This window comes from Salarias fasciatus, chromosome 14 (assembly GCF_902148845.1).
Source record: "Salarias fasciatus chromosome 14, fSalaFa1.1, whole genome shotgun sequence".
NCBI classification, from domain to species: Eukaryota; Metazoa; Chordata; class Actinopteri; order Blenniiformes; family Blenniidae; genus Salarias; species Salarias fasciatus.
Window position 1 is genome coordinate 16702879 of NC_043758.1, and position 19534 is coordinate 16722412.

Consider the following 19534-nt stretch of genomic DNA (forward strand, 5'->3'; position numbering starts at 1 on the left):
GACAAGCTCCAGCCGCCATGACAGTGAAAGCCTCCTCCAGTTGTAGCAGATTGTTGCCATATAAACTGTGTGACATCGATTTTATAAACTTGGCTTCACATTGTTGTTCTCTCCTGAATCGAAGATGACATACTTAAAAATAACAGTGTTATTCTTTCCATTAAGTACAAATGCTTTCTGCTGCATTTCTATTGGTTTTTAGTGTTTTTACCTCACACCATGATGTGTGATGAATTTTCCCTTTACCAATAAGAGCCCACCCCCAACACCAACCAAAATAATTACAAAATACCAAAATCCATGTAGCGTCATTTGATTAACCGACTTCCCTCGTGTCACATGCTCGGACTTTACCACTCAACAAATGAAAGCGGAGCCGAGGAGAAATATCATCTTCAAGTAGAACCCTGATGAAGAGGAAAAATAAGGGCTTTTACCGGTGCATAGCGACTCAAAGGGGCAGCTGAGGTGTTCACTCCCGCCGTGCTTCCCTCCACCAAACCGTCCTGTGACCTGCTCTCTCAGGTAAATTAGGGCCCCAGGCAAGCGCCTAATACAGAAAAGGTTTCTGACCTTTTACATGCTTCATTAAGTCATTTTGAATAAAGAATAACAGAACTGGACCATGAAATGGTTTTTTAGATGTTTCTCCTGTTGCTTTATGTCAGAGCAAAGGCTCGATCATTTAGCTGGAGGCCATATCTGTGAGACGTGCGTTATTCAGATATGTGGGTCATTTCAAGCTGCCGCGTTCTGCAGCTAAGATTCCAATCAGAGTATTCTTACTCTGTTCTTGCTTCACTTGCTGAGGATACAGAAATCCATGTAAAGATTATTTTTAAAAAAATGATGTTTAATTTTTGGATGTTTGGAGCATTCGCCAATAATCCAAAATATGGCAGTGATAAAGAAAGGAATAAAAACCTTACAGTTTACATCTCAGTGGTTCGTTGTGATAAAACTGCATACCGGCTTTGAAACTTTGTTTTGAATCTCTTACTCTAAATCTTTTATTAGCTGTCTGGCTAATTGTGAAATATTCTTTGTTTGCGCCGCAGCGAGCATGATCAGCACAAAGCACATGTGCTGACCTTTTCCTGAAGCTTTTAGAAATGGACAGCCATCAATAACGGCATGTTTTCCAATCACATCTGAATTTATGAGAAATGCTGTCAATACTTCTGAAAGCCTGTCTTTTCTCAGTAAAACAATCGATAGACAGATTTATATCCTGTTTTCACGTCATGATCCTCAGGCGAAGATCTAATGAAAAACCCACCATGCTACTTCAAATTGGTTCTTTTTGCCTTTTTTTTTTTTTGTGCTTAGCTTTGTACTCGTACTTGGAAAGTCTGAAACACACCGGCAATTCCCACCAACCTGTATCTCTAAGTGCAATTAAAATTTTACACATTATATAATTGCTATGGATACAATGAGAATTACGTTGAATACAAAATGTGGATATTTTATATGTTCCATAGTTATTTTCAGAATAACAGCATTTTCTAGTAGCACTCTGTCGCTTGTGCACCTAACAGACTTTAATTTTGTCCATGCACATAACAAATATTATTATTTATTGACAGTTTATCAGTCTGTCTTGAAACAGTTTATTTAAGAGACAGAAACCACAAGCTGAAAGTTCAGCACTGCATCTGTACGACTGCATTTTGGACAAAAGCTCAGTGAGACAGATTAGAAGGTTAAGATCTTGGCACAGCGAGGCAGTGAGTGAGGCCTGAATGCCTGTATGATTTGTTTTTTTTTTTCTTCCCTGCACTGCGCCCTCTCAAACTTGATGTAATGACGTCGAGCGCTTCAGCTGTGTCACCGTAGGAGTGTTTGCAAGTGTCCACCATCTCAGCGTCGAAGTCGCCTCTTTGTAGGGTTGCTGTGTATTTTGTCCATGTCTACAGTGCACCACATGTACGCCCATGTTATTGTGTTACGCTGCATCAAATTGCAGTATGTCTTCATGTATAGCATGAGCAGCAAACTATTTCACATTAGTGCGGTTTTTTTTTTTTTTTCCGGTGCAAAGAAACCCGAGGAATCGATTAGTGAGGGGGCCTGACAGCTCTTGCTCACCAGATGCAGCAGAATACATACTGTAGCAGGGGAGCGCCATCAGTTGCCCTGACAACACCAGCGCCTGTCAACACCTCCGTCTTAATAGTGACAAATTGTACTTATTACATCAGCGTTAATTCCCCCCGATCTCCCTCAGATGAAGATACTTAGCCCCGCGCTGATCAAATTGTGTCAGCATAATTACTGGGAACAGAACCCTATTAAAAACCAGGGCCTCAGACGCACTGTCCAGACTCATCCACAGGCCTATCACTCAACATGCATCTCTGCGTAGGAAGCAAAGAGAGGAGAGGGAGGGGGGCAGAGGATGGAGGAAGACAGAGAGGTGGGAGGATGAGGGGATGAGGAAGGGGGGGGGTTTCCAGTTGCACGGCTGAAGACGACTGGAGTTGTTCTCCTTTAACATTTTTTGGCAGAGAGAAAAACAACATCAAATTATTAAGCAAACATAACACAAGGGCAAGAACACTGTATTAGTAATTGATATTTTTAGATGATTTTGTTGATGATTGATAACGAACAATATTCTTCTGTCCTGGAAGCTGCAATGTTTTTTTTTTTTTTCTGTCGTTCTTCTATAGCGTTTCACCCGTATTCACGGTTTCTTCAAACGGCCGTTAAAAGCATAACTCGTTCTAAATCTTACAGGAGATGTGCATGTTAGTTTTTAGTTTTTATGATTGTTTTAATATGCTTGCTTGATATCTACAGTACGAATGTGCAGCACTGTAAAGCAATCTTCTTAGAGCTATGAATATTTAAAAAAATGGGCTTTTCCATTTTCCCAAGAGTTAGCCGAAACTGTTGTTTGATAGAGCAATTTCATTTATCTTCAAAAGCTGTCTGGGAGACACATTTTATTGGGAAGTCAGATGAGGAAACACGGTGTCCCTTGAGGGGAGGAAGTCAGTAAATGTGGACTATACAAAAAAAAAAACAAAAAAAACAAATGATTAAAATTTGAAATTTCATTAAAGCGTCAGCCTAGTTTTACAAAAACTGCAATTACCATAAGCAATTTTCACAGCTCTATAGATATGGATTTAGCATTGCCAGTAGCTCAACAGTGAATTAACTCTCTCTCTGTGTCTCTCAGTGTGTTGGTCCTGAATGGCGCTGGAATGGAATTCACAAATTAGTGTCGTCTGATGGAAATGTGCTAATTGCTGTTGTTAAGCTGCTGCAATAATTAGGTTATGATGGCAGACTGCTGCTACACATGTTGAATGCGCATATGCTCAATCGTGCACACGTACGCACGTGCATGCAAACACACGCACACACACACACACACACACACACACACACACACACATGCACATTTGTGCACATGCGACGGAGTAGCCCAAAGCCAGCATACCCTCTCCAGTATGGCACAAATAGAAGGTTAGATTTAATTACTCATTTTACCATCCATCTGTGAGTATAATCTTCCAGACATTGAGTCAAACAGCGAGTGCAACAGTTGACAGCAGTTTTTCCCGCTGTGTCAAAGCATTTTTTTTTCTTGCTTGTTTGTTTAGGTCTTTTTTTTTTAAAACTCTAATATATATGCGATGTAGTAATGCTCAGTGAAATGATTAGATTCAGCTGCTGGCCGTTTGGCTGGGGGAATATCTGCATCGTAAGATGAGAGCGACATGGCACAGAGGACAGACGATACAAGCTTGAGGAGGACTCTTCTTCTGGCTTCCTTCTTCTCTGATAAACATGAGCTTTAATGGCTTTGCAGGTAGGACGAGCACAGTAGGTCAGCTCGAGTGAAACACCACCTTTCTCAGTGCATTGCGGTTAATTCTGCAGCCAACGGCTTTTGTGACAAACTGGGTTGGATTTTCTCCCCCCCAAAAAAACCCCTAATTTTACTTGAAATTATGATTATTTTTTCTTGCCTGTTGGTTATGATAATAGGGTTAGCACTTTGCCCTCACAGGCAGAAGGCCTGGACTCGTGCCTTCCTGTGTGGAGTTTGCATGTTTTCCCTCTGGCTCCTAAAGAATCGTCCCTCAATAACAAACACACCCGGTTAAATTATTTGGCGATCCGAAATTCAGTGCGTGTTTCTGAGTGGGACAGTTGACTGAAAACGTGCTCCTGGTGTCGATGACGGTGATGTTAGGATACGGTATGGTTCTGGCTTGAGAACCACTGGAGCAACTAAAAAAGAAGGACGGATTAAGGTATTAATCTCTTATTTTGAGCAACATAATGCAACAAATTAACTCATTCCTTGTCTGTTACATTGGATTTGAAAGCTGCTGCATGCGTCTTTTCATATATTGTACCTTTCTATTCACTGGTATAAACATAACAAGGTAGATTAAACATTCTCCATTTTGATGATTACCATCCCATTTATTTGAAGTAACAATATTTTTTTGATTACCGCTCGATACCATTGATGCATCTGCTGCTCAGCTAGAATAATATCGTCATCTCTGACTATACCAGATTAAGAACTTCACCGCGTGGCCTTTGAATGTCATGTGTGAGTGATGGAGGCAGGTACGTTTTTTCCAAAATCTTTCTGAATCTAACAATAGAGTTTGTTTTGCAGTACAGGAAAAACCTACCAGTGTCTGAAGCTGAAAGGAATGGCGCAGTGTTGTTTATGCATACTTTGGCCCACCGTACGTGCAAGATTAGTGACATAATTCATGTAAACAATAAGTGATGATAAATTCAACAAAAAAACAAAAAAAAAACACTATTCCCAATTTTCATTCTCCAAACAATGCTTAACTTGAATAAATCAACTTGTGGAGACATTTATTGTCTCCAATCTGTGATAACATTGAGCCTGTCCTTGTGCCTTGTTAAAATTTCTCCTTAAACTGGTGTTTCTATTTTGATGCTGCTGTTCTGACATTCTTCAGTGCACAGGCTGCTTATCAACATGCTGTTTAATGGCTCTGGGCTTCAGTGGAGATTACTGGATTGCTAACCTCATCAAAGACATCAGCACCCCCCAGACTCTTTAACCTTGGAGACCCGACTCTCTTTTTCAGCAGTTTTTCTGGTGTGTGTGTGTGTGTGTGTGTGTGTGTGTGTGTGTGTGTGTGTGTGTGTGTGTGTGTGTGTTCTCGTATTTCTATCCTTGTTGGGGCCAAATGTCCCCACAAGGATAGCAAAACGTGGAACGACGTGCCTTGTGGGGACCTTTTTCCGGTCCTAAGTAGGAGAAACAGTGTTTTCTTGACCATGTTGTTGTTACTGAAAAAAGTAAAAGTGCAAAAACATTTCTTTAGGGTTAGGCTTTGTTGTGGTGTGGGTTAGGGTTAGGGTAAGGGTCAGGGTTAGGGGCTAGACATGAATGGGAGTCAATGGACGGTCCCCACAAGGATAGAAATACAAGACTGAGCGTGTGTGTGTGTGTGTGTGTGTGTGTGTGTGTGTGTGTGTGTGCGCCTGTGTGTGTGTGTGCATACGTGCGTGCGCGTACAGCGCTGCTCTTTAAGGCACTATACATTAATGTAAAATTAATCCTCTCTGCATGCAGTCTAGTAGAAGGCGCCCTCCCGTTGCGACATAAAGCGTTTGGTACCGGCTCCGCTCTTTCTTTAACTGCATCACTCAAGTCTCTGAAACGGTAGAAGTACGCAGTCCGACTGAGTCAGTGCTGCTCCGCCCCCTCCTCCATTCGGATATAGAAGCAAGATATGGAACACTTGTTAATGCACTGATCCATCAACACCTGAAGGATAATTGATTGAATGATTTCTTTCTCCTTTTATTGACAGTCAATCTGAATTTTCAACATTTTTTTTTAATGTTCTCTGCAGTCATCATTCAAAGTAAACCACATAATTTATCTTTGTTTATCATTTCAGACAAAACAAGGCGTCTTATGTTTAACCCATACAAGCCTGAAGGTTCTCATCTGAGTATTATTCTCATAAAGGCAGCTATTGGCAGAAAGACAGAGACATCACGCAAGAAGCCCGAATATTTCAGTCAATAAAAAAACAAATAGTAGCGTTGTTCGATTTTAGATGATTGGTATGTGTTCAATAATATCTTATCAATATTTCTATTGGATACCTGCCTGCACAGAAGCAGTCTGACCAGTTCCAGCCGTGCACTCCGGAGCAGACGCAAAGCATTAGGTCATGTTTTATTAAAAATGACATCTTTCAGTCGTTCAGTTGTTTATTAAATATGAATTGTTCATCTCATGGCAGTTGGACATTTCTTGCATGAATTATAATGCACAAATTATTTATGATAAATGAGAAACCATGTTTAATTCAAAGCGACGGCACTGTAACAGTACCAGTCACTGCCATTTCACTCATCTGCCTTTTTTTCTTTTTTTCTTTAATTCCTCTTAGAGATCAAGAAAAAATAAAATTGTTGCTGGGTGGAACTTTGGACATGTCATGATTGAATAATGGATCTGAGCCCGTGGCATCATAAACTCATGTTTTGTTGCAACAGGAAGTGGTTCAAAAACATGGAAGTACGTGTTTCTCCTCAAATTAACACCTGCTGTGAAACCTGTGAGTTTTGTTGCACTCAAGTTTTTAGGAGTTTTGGGTGTGCGCCATGTGGCTAAACTGTGAGAAAGTGGCTGCACCATGATATCCATGAAGTAATTTAGAGGTCCAGTAGCAACCATACCTTCCAGATTAGCATGCATGTGTCAAAAACTGCAGATTAAACCATCATGGCAGCCATATATCTCAAACTGATTGAGAAATCGCTCATAGTTTATACTTTATTGTTGAATTGAATGTTTTTTTTTTTCTGCTTTATAAAAATAGAAAACATGGCTTTATCCCAAGTTTATACTTTTACTATGATGGAAATACTCACTTAACTGTATTGTTTACCAACCAGCCTTGGAAACACGGGGCCTCCTCGCTTTGGGGCCAGTGTCTTGGTGAAGGAAGGTGTTTACTGGATGTGGGCGTTTTTGAGACTGCAGGATTTCATTGCGGTGTTCTGACACAGCCAGCCACTGTTTTAGCATTCAGGACACAGAGGGGGAGAGATGGAGAGGAGGAGAAAGAGGAGAGAGCGAGCAGCACAGAGCGAAGGAGCAGGAAAGGAAGTGGAATGAGCCAAACAGGAACACAGGGAGTTTTGAGGCTGAGGAAGAGACAGGGAGTCTGTTAGCATTCCAGCTCTGATGCCAGAGCCTTCAATGAATCAAGGATGCCTTCTTTACTGAGCTTTCAATGGCCTCTCTGTCATTTACTTGTATTCCTGAAATCTTTTCACACTGCAGGTGCATTGAGAGAAAGAGATTTTTATAGGTGACCATTACAGGTGCTGGAGATTTGTCCTCGTTTTACTATTATCTCAGTATTCACAAGTTCATCTGTATTTTCACTTAAGAAGTTCTATTTTTTATTTTTCCTCACTGATATTTCCAAATAGTTGGTTTTTGTTTTTTTAGGTTTTTTTTTGTTTGTTTGTTTTTTGTCAGATTAGAGAAAAACAGGAATCCCCTTTTAGACAACCTCATGTTCTCATGGCTGATAGCACTGTATAATATAGACACTTGGAATTTTATTCAAAATTCATTTCTATATTTTTTTTTCCAGCCAAGTCCAGCAAACAAAATCAAACAAGCCACTTAGTTAAAACCTACATGACTAAAGTTTCACTAGTTTTACTGTGACGCACAAACAAACATGAGGATCTCGATGATGACGACATTCAAAGCAGCCGTGAATATGTTGGGATTAAATGCATCAGACCACATTTGCTTAGGAAGGTTGGAGTCTCCAACAGATCAGCAATGCAAAAACAGCTCGGGATCTTTGTGAAAATCAGTCTCTCTATTAGTCAGGCTCGCTTTGCTTGTCAACATATTACATTTTGCAATTTTATGTTGTAGTTGCACGGAATCCAACGTTTGATTTGAAATCTGATCCGACTGTGGATTCATGATCAAACATTTTGTAAATCAAAGGGAAACTTCAGTTACTGCATCGTACATCCATCCATTCAATTTTTATACAACTTCAACCAACTCGTCACCGTGGCGGGAAGCTGAAGACAATCACAGCTCGGCAATTTAAAATGAATCTCAAATGCAAGGTTTTGGACTGTGGGTAGAAACTTGTTTCATGGAAAAAAAAAAAAAAATCACGCACAGGGAGAACATGCAAACTCCAGACCCAAGGCCCGCCAAACCCAAACTTGAACCAGGGACATGAGCAGAAAGACCTGAGGCTCCTTCCACATGGTGAAAAAATAACACCCGTAAATGATACTGCGGAACTTATTACACATAACTCCAAAGACTTCTTTAACATTACTTTTATAGCTATTTTCAAAAATACACATCACAACAGGCAAAGTAAGACCAAAACCACTTCAGGGATTCACTACAGTTTAGAATAACATTTCTGAAAACATTTCAATAAACAGTCACTTTAAAAAATATTCAAATCCTGTTATGATCACATCTGTCATTTTGTAATATATATGTATATTTTTTTTACACTAAAAACCGATCCCACGAATGTGAATCGATCATCATTTGGAAGTTTTTTTCTGTGGCAGGTAATCAGGTCCGCGGCAGAACTGTGCTGTCACATCTCTTTAAATATCAAATAATTTGCTTTAACCGAGACAACTGATTATTTTAACCAAATCAGACAGGTTAGTTATAAAGATATCAACGATATTACATTTTAATAGACTTTATGTGAACCTTATGAATGAAAGAAATTACCTTACAGCACACACTGTACCTCCAGAGGCCTAATTCACTTAATTCCTCCACTGATCTGCCAGATTATAGAGTCTTATCTCACCTGTAGTAACCTACATACCTCATGCTCTACTTTACTTACTGATACTCTTCACATTAGAAAATCCCACTGGGCGTCCCATCTCCAGTATGTGTGCTGATTACATTACTTCCCCTTTTTCAGATGCAATCGTTTCATGGTTAGGATAAGAAAGCACTTAGTTTTTCCTTTAACAGGTTTAATTTGGAGGCCCGTTGGTCTTTATTCCACTTTAACAGAGCTCAGCTGTTATTATGCTCGCCTGCTATAAGTGGTCAGTCAGACAGATGGATTAACAATAGATATTTCCTAATTCGGTCCACAGAAGAGTCCGAGCACTGATTTGAGTTTCCCTTCATGTAGCCATCCAGCCCGAAGGAGCTCTGCGGTGGAGAGTTCAGTCCTGCGATCTGACCTCAATCAACTCAGATTAAAGCTGTGATCCGACGCCTGGCCCCCTGCGACCTGTTTCTCGATGCTGCGTACCCCCAACTCCGAGCAAGCAGAAATTAGTCTGAGAGCACAGTCTTCACTTATGACCACCACAGGAGTCGATGCACCCCATGCCCCCAACCGTTTGTTGTAGTTTTCTTGAATATTTTCCCCAACACTGCAATGAAAAAGAAAAAGCTAGTAGAACTGGGTTTGATCCCTCCATTATTAAATAATAAAAATGAGAGAGAATAGAAACGCAATTGGACGTTAACAATATGTTTGAAGTTGTGTGAGTCAAAAGAGGTTCAAATGGTCGCATCTGAACAGCTGACAGATATGCAAAAAAAAAAAAAAAAAAAGACTCACCATTTGAGCACATTTTCCTTCATAATTATGGAGTATTTGTCAAGTCTTCAAGACTGTGCAAAATAATGTGAGGAGTATATACTAGTTTAATTTAAAGCTGGTGTCATTTTTGTTGTGTCTGTTGTAAGAAGGCGTGCTGTTGTTGAGGTGGGGATCATTCCATTACCTGGCTCGCCACGACTTTTGTTTGCAGACTTTATTCTAAGACATTCGGATTTTTGTGATCAACATTTAGTTGTTGGTTTTGTTTTTCAAATTCACACGGACAAGTCTGTAACATGGATGATAGCTTCTTTCACCAACACACCGAGCTCCACCTTTCGTGCTGAGACTCAGATCGCTCCACTCGTGGTGTTTTTTGGTAAATCACCCTCAAAACACATGAAAATCAGAAACACTTTTTGAATGAAAGTGCATTTCGACATACTATCTGCAGGATCTTCGTACATCGGGCCTTCAGTGTTTGAAATGCGCAGCAGGCCCGTGATGGGCAGCTGCCTGGTTTTCAATTTAACTTTCATGTTTTCGGTGACGCAGGAGAGTTGAAGTGGGCCAAAGAAGGCGGCACGCAGACTCCGAACATTCGTGAGCCCATTCATCATCTGTGTGTCTCGACTGACCCGACCGGCGCCCGGTCTCTCCTCGCTGTGTCTGACTTACAGTTCACCGAGAGCCAGACCGGCTTTCTCTCTTTTAACAATAACAACTCTGACTCACCAACACAGCCTTTCAAACTCTCACCGAGCATGTTTAACTGATGTTTAACTGGTTACTGCCTGTCGTTAACTTGTGTAATAATGAAGAAGGTGAGCGCAAGTAGAAGACATTGCTTCATCAACTATTTCTTTCCGTATACCACCACAATGACAGACTATTCTGATATTCAGATATTGGGTGCAGCCCCGGCTGATTGTACAATTTGAGCTCTGCTGAAATGCCATTTTCCATGATTTGATGCACGATGGAAGATCTAAAATCAATCTCAACAGATGTAGGTCATAGCTGACCCATTTTTTTCCCTCTGCACAACATTTGCAGCACCGGCACAATGGTGTAGTAATATTAAACCATTTTTATATTTTGGGTCACTTCAAGAAATGCCATCAAATTCAAAGGAAAGATGAATACATTTTGGTTATTTATAGTACTGTCACAAATCAAACATGTCAATCCTGAGTCGAACAGTATGTTAAATATGCAGAATTCAGCTCGACTGGATATCCAATTGGTGTAAAATGCTGGTAGTTTGCCACTAACTTGGTCTCGATGTGTAAATGCAGATTGTCAGTGCATATCTGACCACTTTAGTCCTCATTTAAATCACAGCGACTTCAGAGCGCGTGTCGGCGGCGAAGATGCTGTGACACTAGTTCATCGGTACGTCGAGGCTTATTTAGCCTGCTGAGAGTGAGAGCCCGCTGTTCGTATTAGATTCTGTCTCTGGCAAAGTGGGGATGATTAGATAAAGTGTGTCTGGTGGAGTGAAGCACTTTTTCACTTTACAGTAGCAGTGCTTGGGAATGAATGGAGAGCAGGACTCCAATTGCTGACAATGACACAGAAATCTTTGTCGACGGGATTTTTTTTTTTTTGTCCTTTTTTCTTTCCTTTTTTATTTTTTTTAAAGACATCTGGGAGCTGAGGCCTCAATTACCACCTTAATTAATCCATTGCAGTTTATGTACTGTCCTGCATAACAACACCGTTTCACCATCCTTGCACTTTAGTGTTTGGAAAACTGCGTTTCTCTCTCACAAGCGCCGAGAAGAGAAATTCCTCCCGAAAGCAGACGCACCGAGCGAGTTAAAGACAAAAGCGGAGGAATTAAAGCGTGTGTTGCCGAGAAAGAAATACAATACAACTCAATACAATAGCTCTCATTTTGAATCCCCTCCCCACTGTAGTGTACCCTTTGCCTGCACTTCATTCTGTCATAACACAATAACGGAGCTCTGACGTCTTAAAAGGCGTTGCAGGAGCATAGAGGTGCTTGAAGAGAAAATTGCAGCAGCTCACAGCGGCTGGAGTGAAATACCATTTTGTCTCACTCAAGATGGATTCCACAGTGAGATTTCAGAGGACCAGTACAGAATCAAAATGGAGAAGCCAGAAGGGAGGAGAGAAAAAAAAGGAGAGAGGCAGTGTGTGGAGTGGACAGCTTCGGAGGAGACGTCTGAATTTTAGTTTTTGCACGGTGCGTATAGTTTTCAGGGTTTTCACCAGATGTGCCGTCATTTGTAGGTGAGAAATGGTCAAATCCAGTCGGTCGCAGAAAAGCGCTCAAGTTTTCATGAAATTAAGGTTAACAGTCAAATAGTGAAATCTGTAGTTTGAAGCCTCATATGGAGCAGTAATAGTGAGCAAAAAAAGCAAATGCAATCTTTAAAAAAATAATGTTTCAAATTCATTGATATATTTATCTCTTCTGGTCTTGTTGGCCTCTGAGAAAATGTTTTCAATACACACACACACACACACACACACACACACACACACACACACACACACACACACACACACATATGCCAGCATGCACTAGATCCCCCCCCCCCCCTCCTCCGCCCCCTCCCTCCTCCTCCCCCTCTTCATGGATTCCTCTTGCTGGTTGCCCGTCTAACAGCCCTGTATGTAAACCCGTGAAACCCCTTCAGGACATCAAATCCGTGGAATCCGTTGTCGGTTCTATCTAGGTCAATGCTTACAATAGCTGTGCAGTTTTGGTTTTTTTTTTTCGTTTTTGTTTTTTTTCTTCTTCTCCCACCTCTGTCTGCATTCCCCCACGTTTGCTTAACCCCACAAGGTTGATTTTTTTTTTTTTTCATTGCCTGCATGAACATAAAAAATGCACATAAACCATAAGCATATTAGGCATGCTTTGTTTTTTTCATGCATATTAGTCTCAAGTGGAATATTAAAACATGTAGTGGTTTGATGTTAACATTAGTATATCTAATATTACATTTAGGTAATTTTTTTTTCCTTATTTTTTATTTATTTTACAGCTAATTGGTTTGGACTGAGCCGTTATTAAACAGCTCTGTCTAACACTGCAGCTCAGCACTGCATGGGGCTGCACAGCAAAACATAAAATTCAAGAGAAAGACTGCAATTACAGTGTGGCATCGAGTTGTTTTCTCTCTGATCTGTAGGGGATGATGTTACGTGACCTGAGGGAGGCTGCATGGAATTTGTTAACCCAGACAGAAAAGAGAAACCTCTGCACCTGCTTGGACATGCATTTTTCATGCCTCTCTGAAATGTCCGTTTGGTAAATCATTTTGACTGAAAGTGCAATAAAGTACCTTCACTGGCCGCTCCGTGAGGCACACCTGTACACTCCCATGTGGTCCCGTTGCTGCAGTGCGTCCTGCACAGGGGTGTTTCAAATATTTTGGAACCCATTTCATATACATGTGAAGGTCAGAATACGAGGAGCATCTTACAGTAAAAATCATCATAGCGTACTTGAGCAACATCACAAATTTCACTCGACCCACGCAAGTCTAGTCGCTGTTGTTTATTGCCAAGGCCATGTTTGACAGATCAGTCTTACTACTCAGCTGTTCTTTCTTGGTTTAATTATTTTTTTTGTATTCTTTTAATAGTTTTAAACGGTTTGTTTTTTTAATAATTGGTGACATTTGTGCTTTTAAGGTGCAGCTCTGCTTTGTGTTTCATAACAAATCGTGGTTTGTTTTTTTAAACTTTGAAAAGGAAACATTTTTCTGAATCGCTGAGAGCATGATATTCATGTTCTGCAGTAACACTCGCAGTTTTTTTTTTTTTTCCGTGTGTATGCAGGAGATTTTCTGCTTATGTGGGATCTGCTTGTTTTATCTGTTCACCATTTTTAACATAACTTGTGCAAACCAGCTGTTTCATAATGAACGTCTGCTGATGCATCACCTCATTGCTGCTTCTCTGCTCTCTAAAAGGCATCTTTCAGTAAACTCATAAACTAAGATAAATTGCACGTTGTTTATCAAATGAAGTATTTTATTCATATTAATATTTATTTTGTAAGTATGGGTTCAAACTGCTAAAATATAACAACGTTTTCTGTCTAACTTTTTCAAAGTATGTTACATAAAGAAACATAACGTTATAGTTGTGGTGCGGCACAATGTCCCTGTGTTATTTTATGTGATCAGAAATGTGATTCTGCACAAAAGAGAAATCCTTTTTGAGATGGAAAGGTCCTACATCTCATGTGTGCACCAGTATTTTTCTTAACCCTGTGAAGTCTCTGTACAATATTTTCCTCTCAGCCCTGTCAACGGTACCTATAGCAGTCCACCGGCCTTGCAGGATTGCTGTGCTGCCTCTGTCTTAGCGTTCCCACATCTGCAGGGGGAAGACAATCTCCTGTAAATTGCTTTTTCAATCAGTTTTGACATCAATCTGCTCCCGTGGGAATGTGGGCTTCCATGTGATGGCGCAGAGGAAGGTTTCCTTCCTTATGGATGTTGACAGCCCCACTCAGGCCGGTTTGATCTGCAGAATTAACATAATATTACCGTATTTATAGAAACGGCTGTGACAGCCAAGAGAGGAATTGACTTTCTGTACCGGTTGTTGGCGCCAGTGAGGTTTCGGCACAAGAGCAAGACGGAGCAAAGCTGCTAAAGGTCACAGACTTGTGTGATATGCAAATCTGGATTCATTAACACAATTTGTTCGCCGAGCGTTGGGGTTCTGCTGTGAATTAGGTCATACAAATCTTTACAAATATTCGCAGAGGATGATGTTTCAGTTAACCTGCAATACCTCTGTGGTTCCTCTACAGAAATTAAATGACTTTTAAAATTATTTTTTTTTTTTCCCCTCTAATGACACCTTTTGTCAAACGTGCAGCACGGAGAGTTTCAGTCTGATCCATGGGATGACTTTGCAATGAGCAAAAATCACAAAGCAGACATTAATTGCAATTTTTTAATGCTTTATTAATCCACTTGGGGAAATTCTTTCTCTGCACTTCACCCATCTTATTCATAGTTAACCTCAACTATACATGATAGGAGCAGTGGGCAGCACAGTACACTCAGTACGCAGCACTCTGAGTATTTATTTATAGATTATGATTCAGTCATTTTACTGTTCTGCCCAGTTAGGCTCCAGTTAGGCTGCATTTGGCACCAAACGAGTTTGAACCCCCTGGTTCAGAAGGTTTTGTTTTTGGTGAGAGTTGCACACATGCTGAAAGCGTGCTGGATTAATGAGTAAACAATAAAACTGTGCTTCCATTAACATTCTTCCATTTGCTCTTCTGACCTGTTTCAGGACAAAGATATCTCATCACATCCACGGGAGCCTTGTATATTGTGGACGTCCTGCCTGAGGATGGGCTGAATAACTATCGCTGCACAACACGCCATCGTTACACCGGTGAAACCCGCCAGAGCAACAGCGCTCGTCTCATTGTGTCAGGTCAGTACTGCTGTCAAACGTCGGTCACTCCAGCTGCAACAGCCACTTTGTTCAATTCACTCACTCACAAATATTGATGCTTGACATCCATAAAAATATTACGTGGTCTTTGCTTGGGCAACTGCATATGGACGTCACGAGGTGGGGGAGTATACTACCAACCTTTGAGCTGAAAGACAACTGCATGTGAATTTTGTCGGAATATTTTTGCTGTAATCACGTGTCAGTGGACATTTATAAATTGAATGCAGCTATTTAAACTGCAAAAAAAAAACCAAACAAAAAAATGCGTCTGTGGACCATGTGTGTACAGTTTATCCACTTTGTCATGCAGACATGTCCACTCCGTATTCAAGGCAACAATGACTTACGTGGTTCTTTTTCTGGCCACTCAGTAACACGTAGACAAACACAGCAGAGCTGGGGCAACAATCCATGATGCCATCTCTGAATTTATTTGTGGGAGACGATACGATACAAACCCATCTGAAGTGGCAGTGGCACAGTCGGTCTCTCTCTTCCCATCTCCACATTACAAAATACACAGTATACAGACCTGATTGTTGACCCCAAGAATCAATATTGGATTATACTGTCAAGCACCTGGCAACGCTCACCACTAATTAACACTAAATTCTTCACTCCCTTCCCAGACCCCACCAATGCTGAGCCAGGCATCTTGGACGGCTTTGACCACCGAGAGGTGATGATTAATCATCGGGTGGAGCTGCCCTGTAAAGCTTCAGGCTACCCGACGCCCAAATACCGCTGGCTGAAGGACAACAGCCCTCTGGAGCCGGACAGCCGCTTTCGCCAGACCATCTCAGGGCTGCTGATAGAGAGTGTGCAGCCCAGTGACTCTGGGATATACGTGTGCGAAGTGTGGAACAGTTATGGCAACGCCGAGGTCATGGGGCGGCTCTACGTCAAACGTAAGTCCCGCTTATATTTATGATCGGCTTCTTCTACAAGATCTCATGTCGGTCAAATGCCACATATTTTCACATATAAGTCAGGCTTACTTTCTGTAAAACAATATAAATCCTTCACGAAAAACAACCTGTGACTTCTGTGTCCGTAGAGCCCCTGAAAGCGGTGGTCAGTCCTCGAAAGGTGAAAGGAAGCGTGGGCAGCAAGGTGTCTTTGTCGTGTAGTGTGAGCGGCTCAGACGAGTACGAGCTGTCATGGTACCGCAACGGGGAGATCATCTACCCGGGCAACAACGTGCGGTTCACCGGGCTTAACCGAGAGAACCTCATCATGGAAGGGATGTCGAAGAGCGATGGCGGGGCTTACCAGTGCTTCGCCAGGAAGGGCAAGATGTCTGCACAGGACTTTGTGCAGGTTATCCTTGAAGGTAAAACGGCTGAATTATAAAGACACACACACACACACACACACACACACACACACACACACACGCTCAGTCTTGTATTTCTATCCTTGTGGGGACCGTCCATTGACTCCCATTCATGTCTAGCCCTTAACCCTGACCCTTACCCTAACCCTAACCCACACCACAACAAAGCCTAACCCTAAAGAAATGTTTTTGCACTTTTACTTTTTTCAGTAACAACAACATGGTCAAGAAAACACTGTTTCTCCTACTTAGGACCGGAAAAAGGTCCCCACAAGGCACGTCGTTCCACGTTTTGCTATCCTTGTGGGGACATTTGGCCCCGACAAGGATAGAAATACAAGAACACACACACACACACACACACACACACACACACACACACACACACACACACACACACACACACACACACAGTGACTGAAAAGCCATGCTGGCAGCAGCTGTCCGGTGCATAATCAGTTAACAGAAACAGATTTAGGCCTCCGAGATCAATACAGGGTTCATGTGTTAATGGCATGCTGCTGAGACTCTCTGCCGCCGCCAGTGTGATCGTCCCACTCTTCACAGTCACACAGAAAAATACATGTACACGCATACTTTAATAGCTTACCTTGGCTGCGTTGCTCAGGCAACCTTCTCCTGTGGCGAGGGAGCCGTAAAAAGAAGATATTGATAATCTATAATCGTGTGGAATAGACCTAGATTATCAGAGACCAGCAGCAGCAGGCAGACAGACACGTTTTCAAAAGGCACCAGTCCTCTCTGCCTGGAAAGCTCCTGAACGCCCATTCAGAATGGAGAGCACCGAATAGCAACGTCTTATTGAAAAGTCGAGATTTTGATCTTTTCCTGGTTATTATTTCACGTATCTTGTGATATTTCTGTCAAGCAGCCATCAACAGCTTGGCACATCAAAAAATTCCAAAAAACTTTAATAGCATGAGAGAACCTCACGGTGCAATCTGACCACTGGCGTCACAGACAGATACTCTTTGACTACACAAGACTTCACGACATGCAGTCTGTTCATTATTCAGCCGTTGCAACAGAGCACAGTGACATCCAGGAGCAGCCCTCTCAGCCTGCCTCTTTCTCTCTCAAAGCACCACAACCTACTATTGTTAAAAGAAAAACAAAACACCACTTTAGGAATATGTTTGATCATCCTAACAGAATTTGCTATTTGGCCCCAGCAGTCATCTTAGTGTACCCATTTTTCATTTGCAGAAAGCAAACACTTTGAACAAAAGTGTCTGCCAGCTGAATAAATGCAAATTCAATGTAAACTTCTCCAGCAATTTGATAAAAAAGGAGCCAAGAACAAAGAGCGGTTCTTGTAGTTAAAAGAGTGACGGGTCTCCCAAAACTTGGTTGCTCAGTAGTCCTTTGTATTTGTACTGCGATTATTAAAAATAATTGCTTTTCATTCAAGTTACTTGTTAACTCTGACAATAGATGGGAAAACCCTCAGCAGTCATCTAGCAGAGAAGGAGGCGCTGCATGTTGTTTTCAGCATGGTAATTATTTAGGTTCAGGATTACTGAATAGGTCACCAGTCCATCACAGGGAGACACACACAAACACACACACACACACATACGCGCACAAAACCATACTCACACGTACGGACGATTCAGAGTCACAATTTCTTCTAATATGCACATATTTTTTCAAAGTGGAAAGAAACTGGCTTCCTCAAAACAAGAAACACATTCCTAAGAAAATATGCAAGCTCTGAGTAGAAGGCCCTCAGATTTGATCAGTGGCCCACCCCGGTGTACTGTGGGGATATACTCGTAAGTTTGTAATTTTCTTCAAAAAAAAAGGTATTCACAGTACAAGAGAGAAGGAGAGAAGAGTGAAATATGAGACATTCTTCATGTTACTTGTTTGTGAGGATGATCTGTGATGAGATGTAAATTACTCAAAGGAGTAAACTTATAGAGATTTATCACAGTTGTTGTAATTTTTGGAGCATCTGCAGCCACTTCAATAGGATTCGGCTAATACTAAACACTACACATAAAAGGCTTAGCAGAAAGACTCTTTGAACCTCATGTCTATAATTTTCACGATGCCAGACTTATTTTTAAAAGCTCCCTGACTGATTCAACTCTGTTTCCTCTCGTGCAGACGGCACCCCAAAAATCTTGTCCTCCTTCAGCGAGAAGGTGGTCAACCCCAACGAGCCCGTCTTCCTCGTCTGCAACGTGAAGGGCACGCCGCCGCCCAGGTGCAGCTGGTCGCTGGACGACGACCCCGTCATCAAAGACAGCCACCACCACCTGGGCCACTACGAGACCCACGAGGGCCACGTGGTCAGCCAGCTGAACGTCACGCACACCCAGGTGCAGGACGGCGGGGTGTACCGGTGCACGTGCAGCAACTCCGCCGGGTCCGTGTACCACCAGGCTCGAATAAACGTAAGAGGTGCTTGTCAAATCAGCTCCTCCAAGAACAACAATACACATATCTGTCTCTCTCTCTCTCTCTGTGTGGCTGTCTCTGTCTCTCTGCTGTGCATGAGTGCTTGTTGTTGTGTGTCAGCTGCACAACACCTTTAATAGAGACTTGTGTTGCTTCGATCACAAATTTGTTATACTTTACTAAAAATCTGGCCTACTCTGTGCTTCTTATGCTTCATGTTCCGTTTAAAAAAAAAAAAAAAAAAAAAAAAGCTTTTATTTTTAGGCCAATTAAATGATCCTAGTTTGGTGCCCATAAACGCAGCTGGAAACGATTTTGTGAATAGACAGAAGAGAAAAATATATCTCCTCTGTTTCAATACATTTATCCATGAAGGGCATGTGTGTACGAGCGAGTGTGGGTGTGTGTCTGCGTCTGTGTGTTACTTCTCCCGCAACCAGTTTAACTGTACACGACGAGATGTTAAAGCGATTGCTCTGCTTCCATTTTATGAGACACGGAATGAGGCTCCCGATGTAATACGTTTTACTAGCCACAGATTGTATTACAGCCGAGTTATAAGCATCACTAGTGCGGCGTTATTTAAATGCTGAGCGCACTTTAATCTGCTTGTCGTTTCGCCGCCTTCTACTTAGAGTTAGCCTATAGATCATGTGGTGAAACAAACAAGGAAACGGCA

The 19534-nt window shown here is 41.7% G+C and overlaps 1 protein-coding gene across 5 annotated transcripts in view; it reads left to right on the top strand.

Moving 5' to 3' along the window:
* dscamb (Down syndrome cell adhesion molecule b) overlaps positions 1-19534 on the top strand; it is a 121270-nt gene that overhangs the window by 62624 nt on the left and 39112 nt on the right. For all 5 annotated transcript variants that reach the window (XM_030109237.1, XM_030109240.1, XM_030109238.1 and 2 more), the window contains exons 4-7: positions 14922-15068; positions 15722-16000; positions 16150-16425; positions 18562-18858. In XM_030109237.1, coding sequence (XP_029965097.1) covers positions 14922-15068; positions 15722-16000; positions 16150-16425; positions 18562-18858 — 999 coding nt within the window. The remainder of the gene's footprint in view (positions 1-14921; positions 15069-15721; positions 16001-16149; positions 16426-18561; positions 18859-19534) is intronic.